Source organism: Scyliorhinus canicula, chromosome 10 (assembly GCF_902713615.1).
Source record: "Scyliorhinus canicula chromosome 10, sScyCan1.1, whole genome shotgun sequence".
NCBI lineage: Eukaryota > Metazoa > Chordata > Chondrichthyes > Carcharhiniformes > Scyliorhinidae > Scyliorhinus > Scyliorhinus canicula.
Window position 1 is genome coordinate 99,042,168 of NC_052155.1, and position 16,909 is coordinate 99,059,076.

Consider the following 16,909-nt stretch of genomic DNA (forward strand, 5'->3'; position numbering starts at 1 on the left):
CGTTACCAGGGCACCCAGGCTCGTACCTCTACAAGACGCCATCTCCATTCTTTTCCATGCCGCCCCCCCCCCCCCCATCAACGCACCATTGACACATTGGCCGCCCAATAGTACCCCAAAAGGTTGGGCAGTGCCAGCCTGCCTCTATCCCTCCCTCGCTACAGGAAAACCCTCTTCACTCTTGGAGTCCCATGCGCCCACACAAAGCTCAAAATACTGCTAATCACCCTCCTAAAGAAGGCCCTGAGGATGAAGATTGGTTTCTTGACAACGTTGTTGTTGAGACTTTCTTTGCATTTCAGCCCCATGCTCTTAATCTACAGACATCCAGTGCGGAGGGGGGCAGGGAAGGCAGAGGACTTTCTCGTGAACCTGCTCCTGGACCTGGCCAAACTTGCCATATAGGTCCAGGCAGTGGGCGACCGAGGGGGTCGTCCAGCCTGATTGTCTGCCCATCTTCCGTGGCCTCATTCACGGCCGGGTGTCCCTGGAGCAGGAGCATGCGGAGTCCACGGGCATACTCGAGGCCTTCCGTGCTCAGTGGGCACCGCAGGGGTTGGATTGCCTTATCGACCCCGATTTTCGCACTTTGATTTCCGGGTTTTGGATAAGCTTTTGTTTCCCTTCTCGTTCTTTTTGGGCTGTGCTCCACTCGTTGTTTTGGGGCACTCCCCTTTTTTGTTTTATCCATCAGTTACTTTGTGTTCTTTTGCTTGGTCGTCACACCGAGCATCATGCCAGCGTAAGTGGTGGATGACGGATTAACAGCCTCCCTGAACAGGCGCCGGAATGTGGCGACGAGGGGCTTTTCACAGTAACTTCATTTGAAGCCTACTCGTGACAATAAGCAATTTTCATTTAATTAACTCCTGCTACGTTTAAATAAACGTAGCAGGTCGTCACTCATGAAAAAAAACACAGTAAAAAATAATAAAAACAAAGCACAAAAAACAAAACATTTTTAAATTATTTTTTGCCTGTCTGGCCTTATTAGAGTAGTAAGACTCTATAAAAGGTCCAAACCAAACAGCAACTGTCAGTTAAGTACTACATTAAAGAAAGACTATACTTTAGCCAGACATTAATGCCTAAATTCCCTTCGCCATCAAGCTACAATTTAAGCACTCTGACTGCAGCTCAAGTGTATATAAATGCAAATCGATTTCCTGCTATTGAAAATAGCTCATTTGGCTGGACAGTTGGTTTGAGATGCAGACTCAGGCAAACAGCGTTTCAATTCCAGTACAGGTTGGCTGTATCCTCAACCTTGCTACTCAGGTTAAATCACGACCGCTCTAAGGGGAAAGCAGCGCATCTCCGTCTGGGACTACTTCGCTTATTAAAAACTATTAAAAATATGTCGATATAAAGTTTTTTAAAGTTGTAAAATTATTCAAAAAAAATATTTTAACTATATTTCTTCAAATTGGTGAATTGGTAAAACCTGAGCAGTGTGAGACTAAAGTTGCTGACGTGCCGACAAATCTGGAGCCCCTGCCCACGCTCACTTCTTTTTCTTGATTTGCAATGATTGGGCTGGGAAGAAGCTGCGGCGCTGGATTTGCATATCCGGCAGGTCCCCCCCCCCCCCCCCCCCCCCCCCCCCCTCCCCCTCCCCCTTCTCCTGCGTAATTTGCTTGTGTAAAGTTCACAATATCGATGAGTATACAGCCTTGACGTGGATCTTCATTGGCTTCCAATCCCCGAAAGGACTTGACCCTTGTTCGAGCTCCGAATCAGCCCGGCGTGGCTTTTAGCGCCATTTCAGTGAGGCGAATCAGCAAACTTGGGCGAATCGGGGAGATCGCAGGGAAGAGCGAAGGCTGCAGCAACCTTTGTCTGCTGCTGTCACCCTCCCGTTGTTGTGGACAAATTATCCAACAATGGCAGATCTGAGTGTCTGGATTGTGAGTGCATTGGCGGGGTTGTCACTCGGCTGCTTCCTGCTGCTAAGGATCAGGAGAAGGCGAGTGCAGATTTTTGTTACTGTCTCTGTTCTAAATTCTGATGGCAAAACCTTGGTAGCAGGAGAAGAAATCCCTTTTCTGTTAAACAAAAATCGATTTTCTTTTTCACATCTTTATCCGCTTTCCTTTAAAAAGCTATTGTGAATTCTGCTCCCGCCAGTGTTTATGCGGGTTTTCCAGGGATGATTTCACTTTCCAGTATGCTCCGGGCTGTTATGGAAAAGAAACAGGGGCAGAAAGGTGGCAATATGTACATTTAGGGGTCCAAAGTGGCAGCAGCAGTAGTAGTTTTTGGGAGAATTTAGATGGCTTCAGTCCCGATTGTTTCTGTGTCGTTTTGTGCAGTTTTTAAAAAAATATTAATTTATGGGCTGCCTTGAACAGCTGCAGTCCCTGAGGTGTGTTGTTAGGGAGGGAGTTCCTAGCTGATGCTAGGAAAACACTTGTTCAGAGGCTGCGTGGAAACTGGGTGCTGTAATTTTCCACTCTTCAACTTCAGACTGGGGGTTCTGTAAAGAGGAAGGTGGCAACTTCAGCAGAATGAATGTATTGTTATGGGCCAGGGTTTAGAGAACCCCAAAGTGTATCATGGAGTTCACCTGACCCACAACTTTTAATAGATTGTGGTATGGGGAGCACATGGCCCACTCTACAGGTGCGGTACAACAGAAATGGAAAAGTATTTTTTAAAGCAAAACAATGTTTATTCTATGAACTCAAGTTAACCTTTTTAAAACATACAGTGACCATCTTAGCAACCATGAATTCAAATACAACCCCCAAAGAATACAACACTAAGTAATTCTTAAAAACTTTCCAAACAACATCCAGAAGACAGAAGAAACACCTTTGAACAGAAGCACATTAGGTTTACATTCACTACTGAGAACATTTATAATTCTGAATTCACCAAATGATCAGGAGATAGTCTTTTCATGGCAGAGAGATCAACAGTACACCTGCTCTGTCTGGCTTCAGCTCCAACACTGAAAATGAAACTAAAACACACCCTTCAGCAAACAGCCTAAACCAAAAGTAAAAAGCTGACTGACAGCCCAGCTCCACCCACACTCTGACATCACTGCAATAATATGAGCAGCCAAACATTTCTTAAAGCGACATTCTCATGACACCACCCCCCCAAGAAAAAAAATAAACCATCATTCAAGATGGTTTCATTTTTCACCTTTTCACTATCCTTTAAGAAATGCACACACTAAATATACTTTTTGTTTCAAAAAACAACACACGCAAACAGGTATAATAATGTGGTCCTTTTTTTTCTTCCTCCGACTGAAATCCTCGATTGACAGTCTCCTCAAACAAGAAGGTCTCTGCACGATCCATCCATTTCTCTACGCCTCGGCATGTCTCTTTAAAGTCATATACTTTAGTTCAATCTGATCAGAGTCCCTTGTAATTCTCCAATACCTGAGCTTTGGTTATCACAGCTTTCAGGCAGTCAAATGCCTGTTGAAACTCCGCTGTCCATTGAAATCTTTGACATTTCTTCAGCAAGTCCATCAGTGGAGCAATCACGCGACAAAACGTTGGCACAAATGTTCAATCAAATCCACTCATGCCAAGAAATCCCATTATTTCCCTTCGTCTTGAGGGTATCGGAAATTCCTCAAGGAAAGTGACATGGGCTTTTCCAAATTCACTTTTGGCTAGGTTTATCACCAAACCCGCCTCCTGAAGTCGATTGAATAACTCCATCAGATGTTTTAAATGTTCTTTCCATGTCTGGCTGAAAATTACCTGATCGTCGATGTATAGCGCATGATTGGGTAATCCTGAAACAACTTTGTTAGTTAACCATTGAAATGTGGCTGGGCTATTTTTCATGCCAAATGGCATAACTTTGAATTGGTATGTACCATCTGTCACAAAAGCTGAAATCCCCTTCGCCCTTTCGGATAAAGGTACCTGCCAGTAACCTTTAAGTAAATCCAGTTGGACCCGGGTCCAATCCCAGTCCTGGGTCATTGTCCGTGTGGAGTTTGCACCATCTCCCCATTGTCTGTGTGGGTCTTGATGTGTTGGGTATGCTGGGTCTGCGAGGACTGCGTTTACCAGAGCAGTGAGAGGCTACCAACATTTGTAGAAGTACAACTCTATTTTATTTAACTATGAGCCGTTAAACATACTTGCACTGTGGGTCGACACTATGTTAGGTTGACTGAAGACCTATGGCTAACCTGACCAGACTATACTGCTAGCACATGGTAGATGTTCGTGTTACTGATTACGGGCTCTGGCTGTCTCAGAGGCTGCATCCCGAATGAGCGTGAAAACTAGTGCCCTCTGGCTTTATAGTGACCGTGCCCTGTCTGGTGATTGGCTGCTGTGTTCTGTGTGTTGATTGGTCTTTCAGTGTGTCAGTCAGTATGTGTCTATGCACCATCATATACTTGTGTGTATATATGCCATCTCTCCTTTAAAAAAAAAAATATGCGTGCGTGGCAATAAATAGCGTGGTATGTGAATGTTCCTGACTATGTGGGGCATATGTGAGTATATTTACAGGACTATATACAAAAGTTCTAACACATTTACACGGGAAGGTGTCTAGTGCAGATAGACCGTATGTAACACAAAGCAGAACATGAATAACAGTATGTACAAACTAGTGAATTAATAAACAGGGTAATGAAACAATCAGTTCATGAGTTTAGAGAGTCCATAAATTCAGGCAGTTCATAAATTCAGTCTCTGTGATGGGCGACGGATTCTGGTTGACCGCCTCAACGGTGGGTCAGGGGCCGCCTGCTCTGGAACGGGCGGGACTGTGTCAGTCGCAGAGGGTGGCAACACAAAAGGTAGATCTGCGAGCTCTGTGACGGGCCTGTCCTGAGGGCGAGGCAGGGCATGGCGATCTGGCGACGAGCGAGGAAGGAGCCGTAGTGCCCGCCTATTTCGGTGAAGAAGAGAGCCGTCCTCTAGACGAGCCAAAAGGGACCTGGGGACCACTTGTTTGAGTACCACAGCGGCTGAAAACCAGCCACCGTCGGGAAGTTGGACACGAACCTTGTCATCAGGAACAAGAGCAGGGAGATACGTGGCGCGGGCGTCGTACGCCGATTTGTGTTGGGCCCGAGACAACTGTATTTGACGCAGGACCGGAAGGTTGTCCAAGTCTGAGACATGAGTGGCCGCCACCGTCGTTCGCAATGTGCGGTTCATCAACAATTGAGCCGGTGACAGGCCAGTGGACAATTGAGCTGACCTGTAGGCAAGTAGTGCGAGGTAAAAGTCAGATCCTGCATCGGCCTCCTTGCACAGGAGTCGTTTGACAATGTGCACCCCCTTCTCAGCTTTGCCATTGGACTGGGGGTAGTGGGGACTGAAGGTGACGTGCGTGAAATTATATCGCCGGGCAAAATTAGACCACTCCTGACTAGCAAAACACGGGCCATTGTCAGACATGACCGTGAGTGGGATGCCATGGCAAGCAAAAGTCTCCTTGCACGCACGGATGACTGCTGTCGATGTGCGGTCGTGTAGCCTAACTATCTCTGCGTAGTTAGAGAAGTAGTCCACTATGAGGACGTAGTCCCGGCCCAGTGCAAAGAAAAGATCAATGCCCACCTTGGTCCGGGGGACGACACCAGCTCATGGGGCAGCAAGGTCTCCGTTGAGAACGGTGATGGCGATGTCCTGGTTGATACCAGGCCAGTACACTGCCTCAAGGGCCCGCTGGCGGCACCTCTCCACCCCCAGGTGACCCTCATGGAGCTGCTCAAGGATGAGTTCCCGCATGCTGTGCGGAATGACGATCCTGTCCAACTTTAGCAGAATTCCATCTACCACTGCCAGGTCATCTTTGATGTTGTAGAATTGAGGGCATTGGCCCTTGAGCCATCCGTCTGTCAGATGGCCCATGACGCGTTGGAGCAGAGGATCATTGGCTGTTTCACGACGAATCTGGATGAGTCGTTCGTCCGTGGCGGGCAGGTTAGACACGCAGAACGCTACCTGAGCATCAATTTGGCACACAAAGCCCGACGGCTCGCAGGGCGGAGTGACAGAACGGGTGAGTGCATCGGCAACAATGAGTTCCTTACCCGGGGTGTAGACCAGTTTGAAGTCATACCACCTGAGTTTAAAGAAAATGCGTTGCAGGCGTGGCGTCATGTCATTAAGGTCTTTTTGAATAATGTTGACCAATGGCCTGTGGTCTGTTTCGACTGTGAATTTTGGGAGTCCATAGACGTAGTCATGGAATTTGACAATTCCCGTGAGAAGGCCCAGGCACTCTTTTTCGATTTGCACATTGCGTTGCTCGGTGGGCATCATTGCACGCGATGCGTATGCGACTGGAGCCCATGAGGAGGCGTCATCGCGTTGAAGGAGCACTGCTCCAATGCTGGACTGGCTGGCATCAGTGGAGATCTTCGTCTCCTTGGCAGGGTCGAAGAATGCCAATACCGGGGCCTTGGTGAGTTTCGCCCTGAGTTCTCGCCATTCTTGTTCATGGGCGGGGAGCCATTGGAATTCGGTTGTCTTCTTCACCAGATTGCGGAGAGCCGTGGTGTGGGATGCAAGGTTGGGGATGAACTTCCCCAGGAAGTTGACCATGCTCAGGAAGCAGAGGACCACCTTCTTGTCCTTTGGTGTCTTCATGGCATTAATGGCCGACACCTTGTCAGCATCCGGCTGCACACCAAACTGTGAAATGTGGTCTCCGAGGAATTTAATTTCTGTTTGACCAAAGGAGCATTTGGCTCTGTTGAGGCAGAGGCCATGCTCATGGATTCGTCGGAAGATGCGTTGGAGGCGATCAGTGTGTTCCTGCAGGGTGGTAGACCAGACGATAATGTCGTCTGCATATACCTGAACCCCTTCGATGCCTTCCATCATTTGCTTCATTATTCGGTGGAACACCTCCGATGCTGAGATGATGCCAAACAGCATCCGGTTGTAACAATACCGGCCAAATGGGGCGTAAAAGGTGCAAAGCTTCCGACTGGATGCATCATGTTGAATCTGCCAGAACCGCTTGGATGCATCTAGCTTGGTGAAAAATTTGGCGCGAGCCATCTCACAGGTGAGTTCTTCGCCCTTTGGGATAGGGTAGTGTTCCCTCATAATGTTACGGTTCAGATCCTTGGGGTCGATGCAGATGCGTAGTTCGCCGGATGGTTTCTTAACACACACCATGGAGCTGACCCAGTCGGTTGGTTGTGTTACTTTAGATATGACGCCCTGGTCCTGGAGGTCCTGCAGCTGCTGTGTGAGGTGGTCCTTGAGGGGCGGCGGACCCGGCGAGGTGCGTGAACCACAGGCATGGCATTTGGTTTCAAAATAATTTTGCACGTGTATGGGAGTGTGCCCATGCCCTCGAAGACACTGTGGTATCGAGTGATGATGTTGTTCAGTTGTGTTTGAAAGTCAGCCTCCGGCGATGCTGAAGCCTCAGCGGGTGACAAGGAGTGAACCCTTTGGACGAGGTTTAGGAGCTTGCATGCCTGAGCAACGAGCAGGGAAGCTTTAGTGGACCCTACAGTCTCGAAGGGCAGGGTGGCCTTTAAGGAACGTTGCAACACCACAAGCTGTCATGAGCCACTGGCAGCAATGGCATTGCCATTGTAGTCAAGAAGCTGGCAGACGGATGGCAAGATGGTTGGCTGAACGTGGAGGCTGTCCAGGTCAGACCGCGCAATGAGGTTGGCTGAAGAGCCGGTGTCCAGCCTGAGTCGGATGTGAGATTTGTTGACCGTGAGGGTGGCACACCACTCGTCGTACGGATCAATGCTCAGCACTGGGAAGGACTTGGCTTTTTTTTTCTGAGGCACCTTGTGTTTGGTGATGATATCCACCCGGAATGGTGCTTTGAGATCCTCGGTGTCAGGGTCCGGAATCATGTTGGAATCTGTGACTGGTGACTGGACGGTCCGGACGTCCCTGCGCAGCTGGTGGGAGTGACGAGAGGTGGTTTGTTGAGCAGACCTACATAGGGCTGCATAGTGGCCAAGCTTGCCACACTGGAGACAGCGTCGGGATTTTGTGGGATATTGCCGCTTTAAGTGGGCGGAGCCACAATTGTTGCATGTCGTGACGTCAGAACGTTCAGTGCGCCACCGCGGTGGTTGTACGTAGTACGCGCCTGCGCAGTTCGGTCTTCGGCCTCGCCGTCCCCTCGGTCGGTGCACGCATGCGCGGGAGCCCGTGAATAGCGTGCAAAATGGCCGCCCTCATCCAGGCTCAGGTCCTGGAGCTGTTTTACGACCTGCACCCACTCTGCCTCGTGGGGGCCTTGCCGCGCCGTCTCTGCCGCTTGATTGTGCGAGTCTCCGTTAGTGGCATGTTCATGCAGAACGCAGGTCTCGATGGCTATAGCAAGGGTGAACTGTTTAACTTTGAGGAGCTGCTGGCGCAGGGGGTCCGATTGCACACCAAAAATGATCTGGTCACTGATCATCGAATCGGAGGTGGAGCCGTAATTGCAGGATTGCGCGAGGATACGAAGGTGGGTGAGGAAAGATTGAAAAGGTTCATCCTTAACCTGCAGATGCTGTTGAAAGACTTAACGCTCAAAACTTTTGTTGACTTCGATGTCACAGTGACTGTCGAATTTGAGCAGAACTGTCTTGAACTTGGACTTGTCCTCACTTTCAGCGAATGTGATGGAGTTGAAAATATGGATGGCGTGGTCCCCGGCCGTGGAGAGGAAGAGAGCAATCTTCCTGGCGTCTGAGGCAGCTTCCAGATCTGTAGCTTCGAGGTACAGTTGAAACCTTTGTTTAAAAATCTTCCAGTTCGCACCGAGGTTACCGGTGATGCGGGGCAGCAGGGGAGGGCGGGTGCTGTCCATACTACCGGATGGCTGATCGCTGGTCAAAGGCAGATTATTTGAGGGTAGGTCCATCAAACTCTAACATCACGTACTGGTACCATGATGTGTTGGTTATGCTGGGTCTGCGAGGACTGCGTTTACCAGAGCAGTGAGAGAGACAGGCTACCAACGCTTGTAGAAGTACAACTCTATTTTATTTAACTATGAGCTGTTAAACATACTTGCACTGTGGGTCGACACTATATTAGGTTGACTGAAGACCTATGGCTAACCTGACCAGACTATCCTGCTAGCACATGGTAGATGTTCGTGCTACTGATTACGGGCTCTGGCTGTCTCAGAGGCTGCATCCCGAATGAGCGGAAAAACTAGTGTCCTCTGGCTTTATAGTGGTCGTGTCCTGTCTGGTGATTGGCTGCTGTGTTCTGTGTGTTGATTGGTCTTTCAGTGTGTCAGTCAGTATGTGTCTATGCACCATCATATACTTGTGTGTATATTATGACAGGTCTCACCCCCAAAACCCAAAGGTAGGCAGGATAGGTGGATTGGCCACGTTAAAATTGTCCCTTAATTGGAAAGAAAATGAATTGGGTACTTTAAATTAAAAAAAAATCTTGTTATTTCTATATTCAATTCTTCCCCTTATGAACATGAGGTATTAATACGCTTTTTAAACCATCTTATCAACTTGCTATGTCACCTTTAAGGATTTGTACATTGGCAGCAACATCTCTTTGCTCATCCACACTTTCTAAACTAGAGCAATTTACACTATATTGTCTTTTCATGTTAGTTCTTCTGAAGTGGGGGTGGCATGGTGGTGCAGTGGTTAGCACTGCTGCCTCATATTGCCCAGGACTTGGGTTTGATCCCAACCCCGGGTCACTGTATGTATGGAGTTTGCACATTTGCCCCGTGTCTGCGTGTGCCTCACCCCCATAACCCAAAGATGTGCAGGGTAGGTGAATTGGCCACGCTAAATTGCCCCTTAATTGGAAAAAACACAATTGGGTACTCTAAGTTTACATATAATTTAATCTGCCATACTTTTGTCCACCTCACTATCCTGTGTATGTTATCATGAAACATTGTGCGGGATTCACCGGGCTGGGATCACGCCCGGCACGGGGGCGGAGAATAGCCGTTCACGCCATAAATCTGGCAGGATAGCGCTTCCTCGATTCTCCGCGCACCCCCAGTCCTGTGCACACGGTCGATGCGGCGTCAGTCGGGGGCCGTTGGAACAGGCCCCCGTGGCGTTTCTCCGCGGTTGACCAGCCGAACACCCACCGGCATGGTTTACATGTGGTACCACGCGGCGGGAGCTGGGTCCCACAGCTGTGGTGGCAGTCCTGGTGGGGAGCGGGAGGTATCTGACTCCAGGAGGGCCCTCAGTGGTGGCCAGGCCCTCAATCGGGGGCCACCAATCGTCGGGCCATTGCGATATGGGAGGGACCTACCTTTCTCCTCTGCGGGACCTGTGCTAGCCCCCTGGAAAACGGGGAATCACCCCGGTCCTTCAAGGAAAGAGTCCGGAGTGATTCTCGCCCGTTTTCCGGCGGGGTCCACAGAAGGGAAAATCCCATCCCTTATTTCCTAAAGGTCGCATTGGGGTGACCTTATTTGCCCTCCTTGCGTCATAAGATTTATGATTTATTCATGCAACTCTATTTTTTAATTAACCTAATAAACCTATTTAAGCTTGACTTAATTAATGTTTCGCTGCAAATGGTCAAAACAATCTGCAGAGATTCACACAACTTCAATTGACAAGGTACCTCTGATGGAACCATCAATTCACCAGACACGTGCTTTCCGATATGAATAGTGGTTTTAATCTACTTACTACAGAGCCAGCCTGTTACCCATTGATGAACTCTCGGTGAACTGCAGGCTGACTCTGGACAAGGGTACTTATACAGCAGCACAAGGGGGAGGAGTCGTGGGCGGAGCCAAGGGTGGAGCCCTGTACAAACTCCTGAGCATTCCCAGAGCTACTCCCCCTAGTGATCGGCTAACGCTACTGCGCTTACAAAGATACAGTGTGAATTACCAAGTTACATTCACCACATTCACCCCCTGCAAAAAAATCAAGTCCGGCGGGGGTGGTGGTCTACAAAGTCAGTCTGTCCGGTGGTTGAACTGTCCGCCGTGATCTGCGGAGCACCGGGGTTGCAGCCTCTTGCGGTGGCTGGATGGGTGTTGTGTGCTGGGGTACGATGGCGGACTCCAGGGAGGGTTGTATCCGAGCTTCATACTCTCCTGGTTCGACTGGGGGCGTTGGGGGCTGGCCGGCGCGGGTGCGCGGAACTGGTGGAGCGAGCTCGTGGGCTCGGGAGCGCGAGGGAGCAGCAGCATGGGGTGTAGAATGAGGGGTCCTTCTGTGGGGGTAGAGGGGGCGCTGGATCCGGCGGGTGCCAGATCCCGGAGGGATACAGTGTCCTGACGGCCGTCAGGGAACTCGACGAATACGTACTGGGGGTTGGAGTGCAGCAGGCGCACCTTCTCAACAAGGGGGTCGGTTTTGTGTGCCCTGACGTGTTTCCTCAGGAGTACAGGGCCCGGTGTCCTCAGCCATGCCGGAAGTGAGACCCCCGTGGTAGTGCCCCGGAAAAAGTGAAGAGCCTCTCGTGAGGGGTCTGATTGGTCGCTGTGCACAAAAGGGACCTAATAGCGTGGAGCGCATCTGGGATTACTTCCTGTCACTGGGAGACTTGGAGCTTTCTAGACCGGAGGGTCAGCAGGACGGTCTTCCCTCTCCACCAGCCCGTTCCCCCTGGGGTTGTAGCTGGTAGTCCTGCTCGAGGCAATGCCCTTGTCGAGCAGGTACTGACACAGCTCGTTGCTCATGAAGGACGAACCCTGGTCGCTGTGCACGTAGCTGGGGAAACCAAACAGGGTGAAGATGCTATGCAGGGCCCTAATGACTGTGTGGGAGGTCATGTCGGGGCACGGAATAGCAAATGGGAAACGGGAGAACTCACTTACGACGTTTAGAAAGTAAATGTTCTTGTTAGTTGAGAGGAGTGGCCCTTTGAAATCAATCGCGAGGCGTTCAAAGGGCCTAGAAGCCTTGACCAGGTGCTGCCCTGTCTGGTCTATAGAAGTGCGGTCTGCACTCCGCACAGATCGGGCAGTCCCTGGTGACTGCTTTTACCTCCTCATTGGAGAAAGGCAGGTTTTGGGCCCTGATGTAGTGGGCGAGCCGGGAGACCCCCGGGTGGCAGAGGTCATTGTGGATGACTTTCAGTCGGTCAATCTGCGCGCTGGCGCATGTCCCGCGGAATAGGGCATACGGAGGCTCGTTGAGCTTCCCGGGTCGATACTTAATATCGTAATTGTCGGTGGAGAGTTCGATCCTCCACCTCAGAATTTTGTCGTTTTTAATTTTACCCCTTTGCGAGTTGTCAAAACATGAAGGCAACCGATCTTTGGTCGGTGATGAGGGTGAACATCCTACCTGCGAGGTAGTGCCTCCAGTAACGAATAGCCTCCACAATGGCTTGTGCTTCTTTCTCGACTGAGGAGTGTCGGAGTTCTGAAGCGGAGAGGGTACGGGAGAAAAATGCGACTGGTCTCCCTGCCTGATTTAGTGTGGCTGCTAGAGCTACCTCTGAGGCGTCGCTCTCAACCTGGAATGGAGTGGATTCATCCACCGCCCGCATGACCGCTTTGGCGATGTCCTCCTTGATGCAGTTGAAGGCCTGGCGTGCCTCAGCTGACAAGGGAAATCGTGTGGCCTTAAAGAGTGGGCGGGCTTTGTCTGCATATTGAGGGACCCACTGGGCGTAGTAGGAGAAGAAGCCCAAGCACCGTTTGAGGGCCTTGGGGCAATGGGGGAGGGGCCCAGGACTCCGTTTTCCACGACATTGCCAAGGATAGCTAGTCTGGTTGTGCAGAAAACGCATTTCTCCTTGTTATACGTGAGATTCAGTTTCTGTGCCGTCTGGAGAAAACAGTGGAGGTTGGCGTCGTGGTCCTGCTGGTCATAGCCGCAGATGGTGACATTGTCCAAGTACGGAAACGTGGCCCGCAGCCCGTACTGGTCCACCATTCGGTCCATTGCTCGTTGGAACACCGAGACCCCATTAGTGACGCCAAAAGGGACCCGGAGGAAATGGAAGAGGCGGCCATCGGCCTCGAATGCCGTGTAGTGGCGGTCCTCCGGGTGGATTGGGAGCTGGTGGTATGCAGACTTCAGATCCACCGTGGAAAAGAGCCGGTACTGGGCGATCTGATTTACCATGTCTGCAATCCTGGGGAGGGGATACGCGTCAAGGAGCGTAAATCTATTTATGGTCTGACTATAGTCGACAACCATGCGGAATTTTTCCCCGGTCTTAACGACCACCACCTGAGCTCTCCAGGGACTATTGCTGGCCTCTATGATCCCCTCACTGAGAAGCCTTCGGACCTCTGATCTGATAAATACCCTATCCTGCAGGCTGTATCGCCTGCTACGAGTGGCTACGGGTTTACAGTCCTTTGTGAGATTGGCGAAGAGAGGAGGGGGGGAGATTCGCAACGTAGCGAGGCTGGAGATAGTGAGTGGGGGCAGGGGCCCGCCGAAGCTGAGGGTGAGGCTCTTACGGTTACATTGAAAGTCTAGGCCTAATAAGAGTGGCGCGCAGAGGTCGGGCAAAACGTAGAGTTGGAATTTTGAGCAGCTAGCGCCTCGGATTGTGAGTGTCGCGGCGGTGCGCCCCTGGATCTGGACCGAATGGGAGCCTGAAGCGAGCGAGATAGTTTGCCGCATGGGGAAAACGGGGAGCGAACAGCGTCTTACCAGGTCTGGATGTATGAAGCTCGCCGTGCTCCCGGAGTCGAAGAGGCATGGCGTTTTGTACCCGTTGATTTGGACCTCTGCCATCGAATTTCGCAGGTGCTTCGGGCGTGATTGGGCCAGAGTGACTGCGCTGAGTTGCGGGTAGTCGGCGGCTCGATCAGCTGTGCTGGAGTGGCCCCGTGATGACTGTCCTCTGAGTTTGTAGTCGTATTCTTCCGATGAGTTGTCCGAGCGTGGAGATGCAGGTCGGACCCGTGGATCGCACGTGGCGGGCGGCGAGGAAGATGGCATCCAAGATGGCGGCCCCCATGAGTCGCACGTGGCCGGCCGCGTGGTGGAGGTTTGCCAAGATGGCGACCCCCATGGATCGCACGTGGCAGGAGGGGGCGGAGTCGGGGTATAGGCCGCAGCGTTTCGGGCCTTCGGGTGTGGGGAGTGATTACTTCATGCCGCTGGGGAGTTGGAAGCTGGAGCCCTTTTTGCGAGGCACACTCTTGCGTAGTGGCCTTTCCGCCCGCAGCTGCTGCAGGTCGTGTTGCGGGCCGGGCATTGCTGCCGCGGGTGCTGATTCTGGCCGCAGAAATGGCAGTCTCGAGCAGCATAGTGGCTGGCTGGGGCAGCATGGTGGCTGGGCGGCCTCGTAGCACAGGCCTGGGAGAGTCGCTGGTCGGGGGCCCATGATTGGGTCGCAGGGTCCGCGGGGAACGAGTTGAGGCTGCGGAAGGAGACCTCCATCGTGGTAGCAGCTTCCACAGTTGTTTCTAAGTCTTGGGCACCCTTTTCCAGCAGTCGTTGGCGCACATAATTAGACCTGAGGCCCGCTACAAAAACATCGCGTACAGCAAGTTCTCTGTGTTCAACCGCGGTAACCGCTTGATAGTTACAGTCATTTGATAAATTATTGAGTTCCCTTAAAAATTCGGCGAGTGATTCTGTAGGCCGCTGGCGGCGAGTCGTGAACACATGGCGTGTGTAAACTTCGTTAATGGACCTTACATACATCTTATCGAGTACCGCTAGCGCTGCAGTATATGAACCGGCCGAGTTTGGTTGCGTAGAGATTCTGTGGCTCACCCTCGCGTGCAGTAGACTTAACATCTGTTCCTCTGTCGTTTCGGCTGTGCTCGCTTCTAAGCACCGCAGCAGTGGGAGAAGATTTATTTTGCCTCTGCATCCTGTGGGTCGAGTTCCAGGCGTCCAGGCTTGAGGGCTGATTCCATGATCGATCTTGACTGTTCTTAAGTAGATTAAATTGATGGAACCATCAATTCACCACTCACCTGCTTTCCGATATGAACAGTGGTTTTAATCTACTTACTACAGAGCCAGACTGTTACCCGTTGATGAACTCTCGGTGAACTGCAGGCTGACTCTGGACAAGGGTATTTATACAGCAGCACAAGGGGGAGGAGTCATGGACGGAGCCAAGGGTGGAGCCCTGTACAAACTCCTGAGCATTCCCAGAGCTACTCCTCCTAGTGGTCGGATAACGCTACTGTGCTTACAAAGATACAGTGTGAATTACCAAGTTACATTCACCACAACCTCATGGTAGACTGGTACAACAGGTGAAGTCACATGGGATCAGAGGAGAGCTGGCAAGTTGGATACAGAACTAGCTTGGGCACAGATATAGAGGGTAGCAGTAGAAGGGTGCTTTTCTTAATGGAAGGCTGTGTCTAGCGGTGTTCCACAGGGATCTTGGGCGGGATTCTCTGAACCCCCGCCGGGCCAGAGAATCGCTAGGGGGGCGCTGTGAATACACGCCCCCGCCGGCTGCCGTATTCTCTGCCGCCAGGGTTTTGGCTGGGGCGAGAATTGAGCCGCGCCGGTCGGCATCCGCTGGCAGCGGGCCCCCGGCGATTCTCCGGCCCGCAATGGGCCGAGCAGCCGCCTGTTTTAGGCTGGTTCTGTCGCCGTAAATTAGACCTGGTACTTACCGACGGCCTCCAGGGCCCTCGGGGGGGGGGGGGGGGGGGCGCGGGAGGATCTGGCCCTGGGGGGGTAACCCCACGGTGGCCTGGCCCGTGATCGGGGCCCACCGGCGGGCCTGCGCCGTGGGGGCACTCTTTCCCTCCGCACCAGCAGCTGTGGACCTCTGCCATGGCCGGTGCGGAGACGAACCCCCCCCCCCCCCCCTGCACATGCGCTGGGATGACGCCAGCACACGCAGGCGCTCCTGGGCATGCACCAACTCATGCCAGCCGACTGAGGCCCCTTGGCGTGGCGCCAAGCCCCTTCCGCGCCATTTGGTGCGGCACCAACCCCGCCGGCACCGGCCTAGTCCCTGAAGGTTCGGAGGATTCCGCACCTTCCGGGCGGCCCAACGCCGGAGTGGTTCATGCCACTCCTCGGCACCGGGACCACCCGCCCTGCCGGGTAGGGGAGAATCCCACTGGTTAGTAAGTTCACAGACGACACACAAATTGGTGGAGTTGCGGATAGTGAAGAGGATTGTCAGAGAATACAGCAAGATCTAAACTGATTGGAGTCTTGGGTGGAGAAATGGCAGATGGAGTTTAATCCGGACAAGTGTGAGGTAATGCACTTTGGAAGATCCAATGCATGTAGGAATTACACAGGAAATGGTAGAACTTTTGCGAGTATTGACAGGCAGAGAGATCTGGGCGTGTATGTCCATCAATCACTGAAAATGGCAACGCATGTGGATAAGGTGGTCAAGCCGGCATACGTACAAATCCTTAAAGGCATGCTGGCCTTCATCGGTCTGGGCCTTGAATATAAAAATGGGCAAGTCATTTTGCAGCTGTACAGGACCTTAGTTAGGCCTCATTTGGAATATTGTGTACAATTCAATGAGGCTTTGTGAGGGGCAGGTCACGCCTCACAAGCCTCATTGAATTCTTTGAGGATGTGACGAGATGCATTGATGAAGGTCGGCATGGTGTATATGGATTTCAGTAAGGCATTTGATAAAGTACCTTATGGGGGCACCCCCCGGGGCAGATCGCCCCGCTCCCCCCCCCCCAGGATCCGCTCGCGCCGCCTGCTCCCGCCGGCACCAGAGGTGCTGTGATTCCCGCCAGTGGGAATGGCCTGTCAGCAGCGGGACTTTGGCCCATCGCGGGCCGGAGAATCGCCGCGGGGGGCCTGCCGACCGGTGCGGCGCGATTCCCGCCTCTGCCGATTCCCGGGTGGGGGAGAATTCCAGGGGTTTACGCCGGCCCAGGGAGATTCTCCGACCCTGCGGGGCGTCGGAGAATTCCGTCCCTGTTTCTGGTACTTAGGTCGTGTGATAAATTTTCATCTATTTTGAACATTTCAATTTGGCACCTTTCTCGTCCATCATTTTATCATATTGGATCTTTGCTTTTCCATAGGCATGACTATTTCAGC

The 16,909-nt window shown here is 51.8% G+C and overlaps 1 protein-coding gene across 1 annotated transcript in view; it reads left to right on the plus strand.

Moving 5' to 3' along the window:
* Window positions 1-1,632: 1,632 nt before the first annotated feature.
* Window positions 1,633-16,909, plus strand: part of LOC119972545 (cytochrome P450 7A1-like) — a 72,908-nt gene continuing 57,631 nt past the window's right edge. Inside the window, exon 1 of the mRNA XM_038809417.1 lies at window positions 1,633-1,966. Within this exon, the coding sequence (XP_038665345.1) occupies window positions 1,884-1,966 (83 nt within the window). The 5' untranslated portion in view covers window positions 1,633-1,883. The remainder of the gene's footprint in view (window positions 1,967-16,909) is intronic.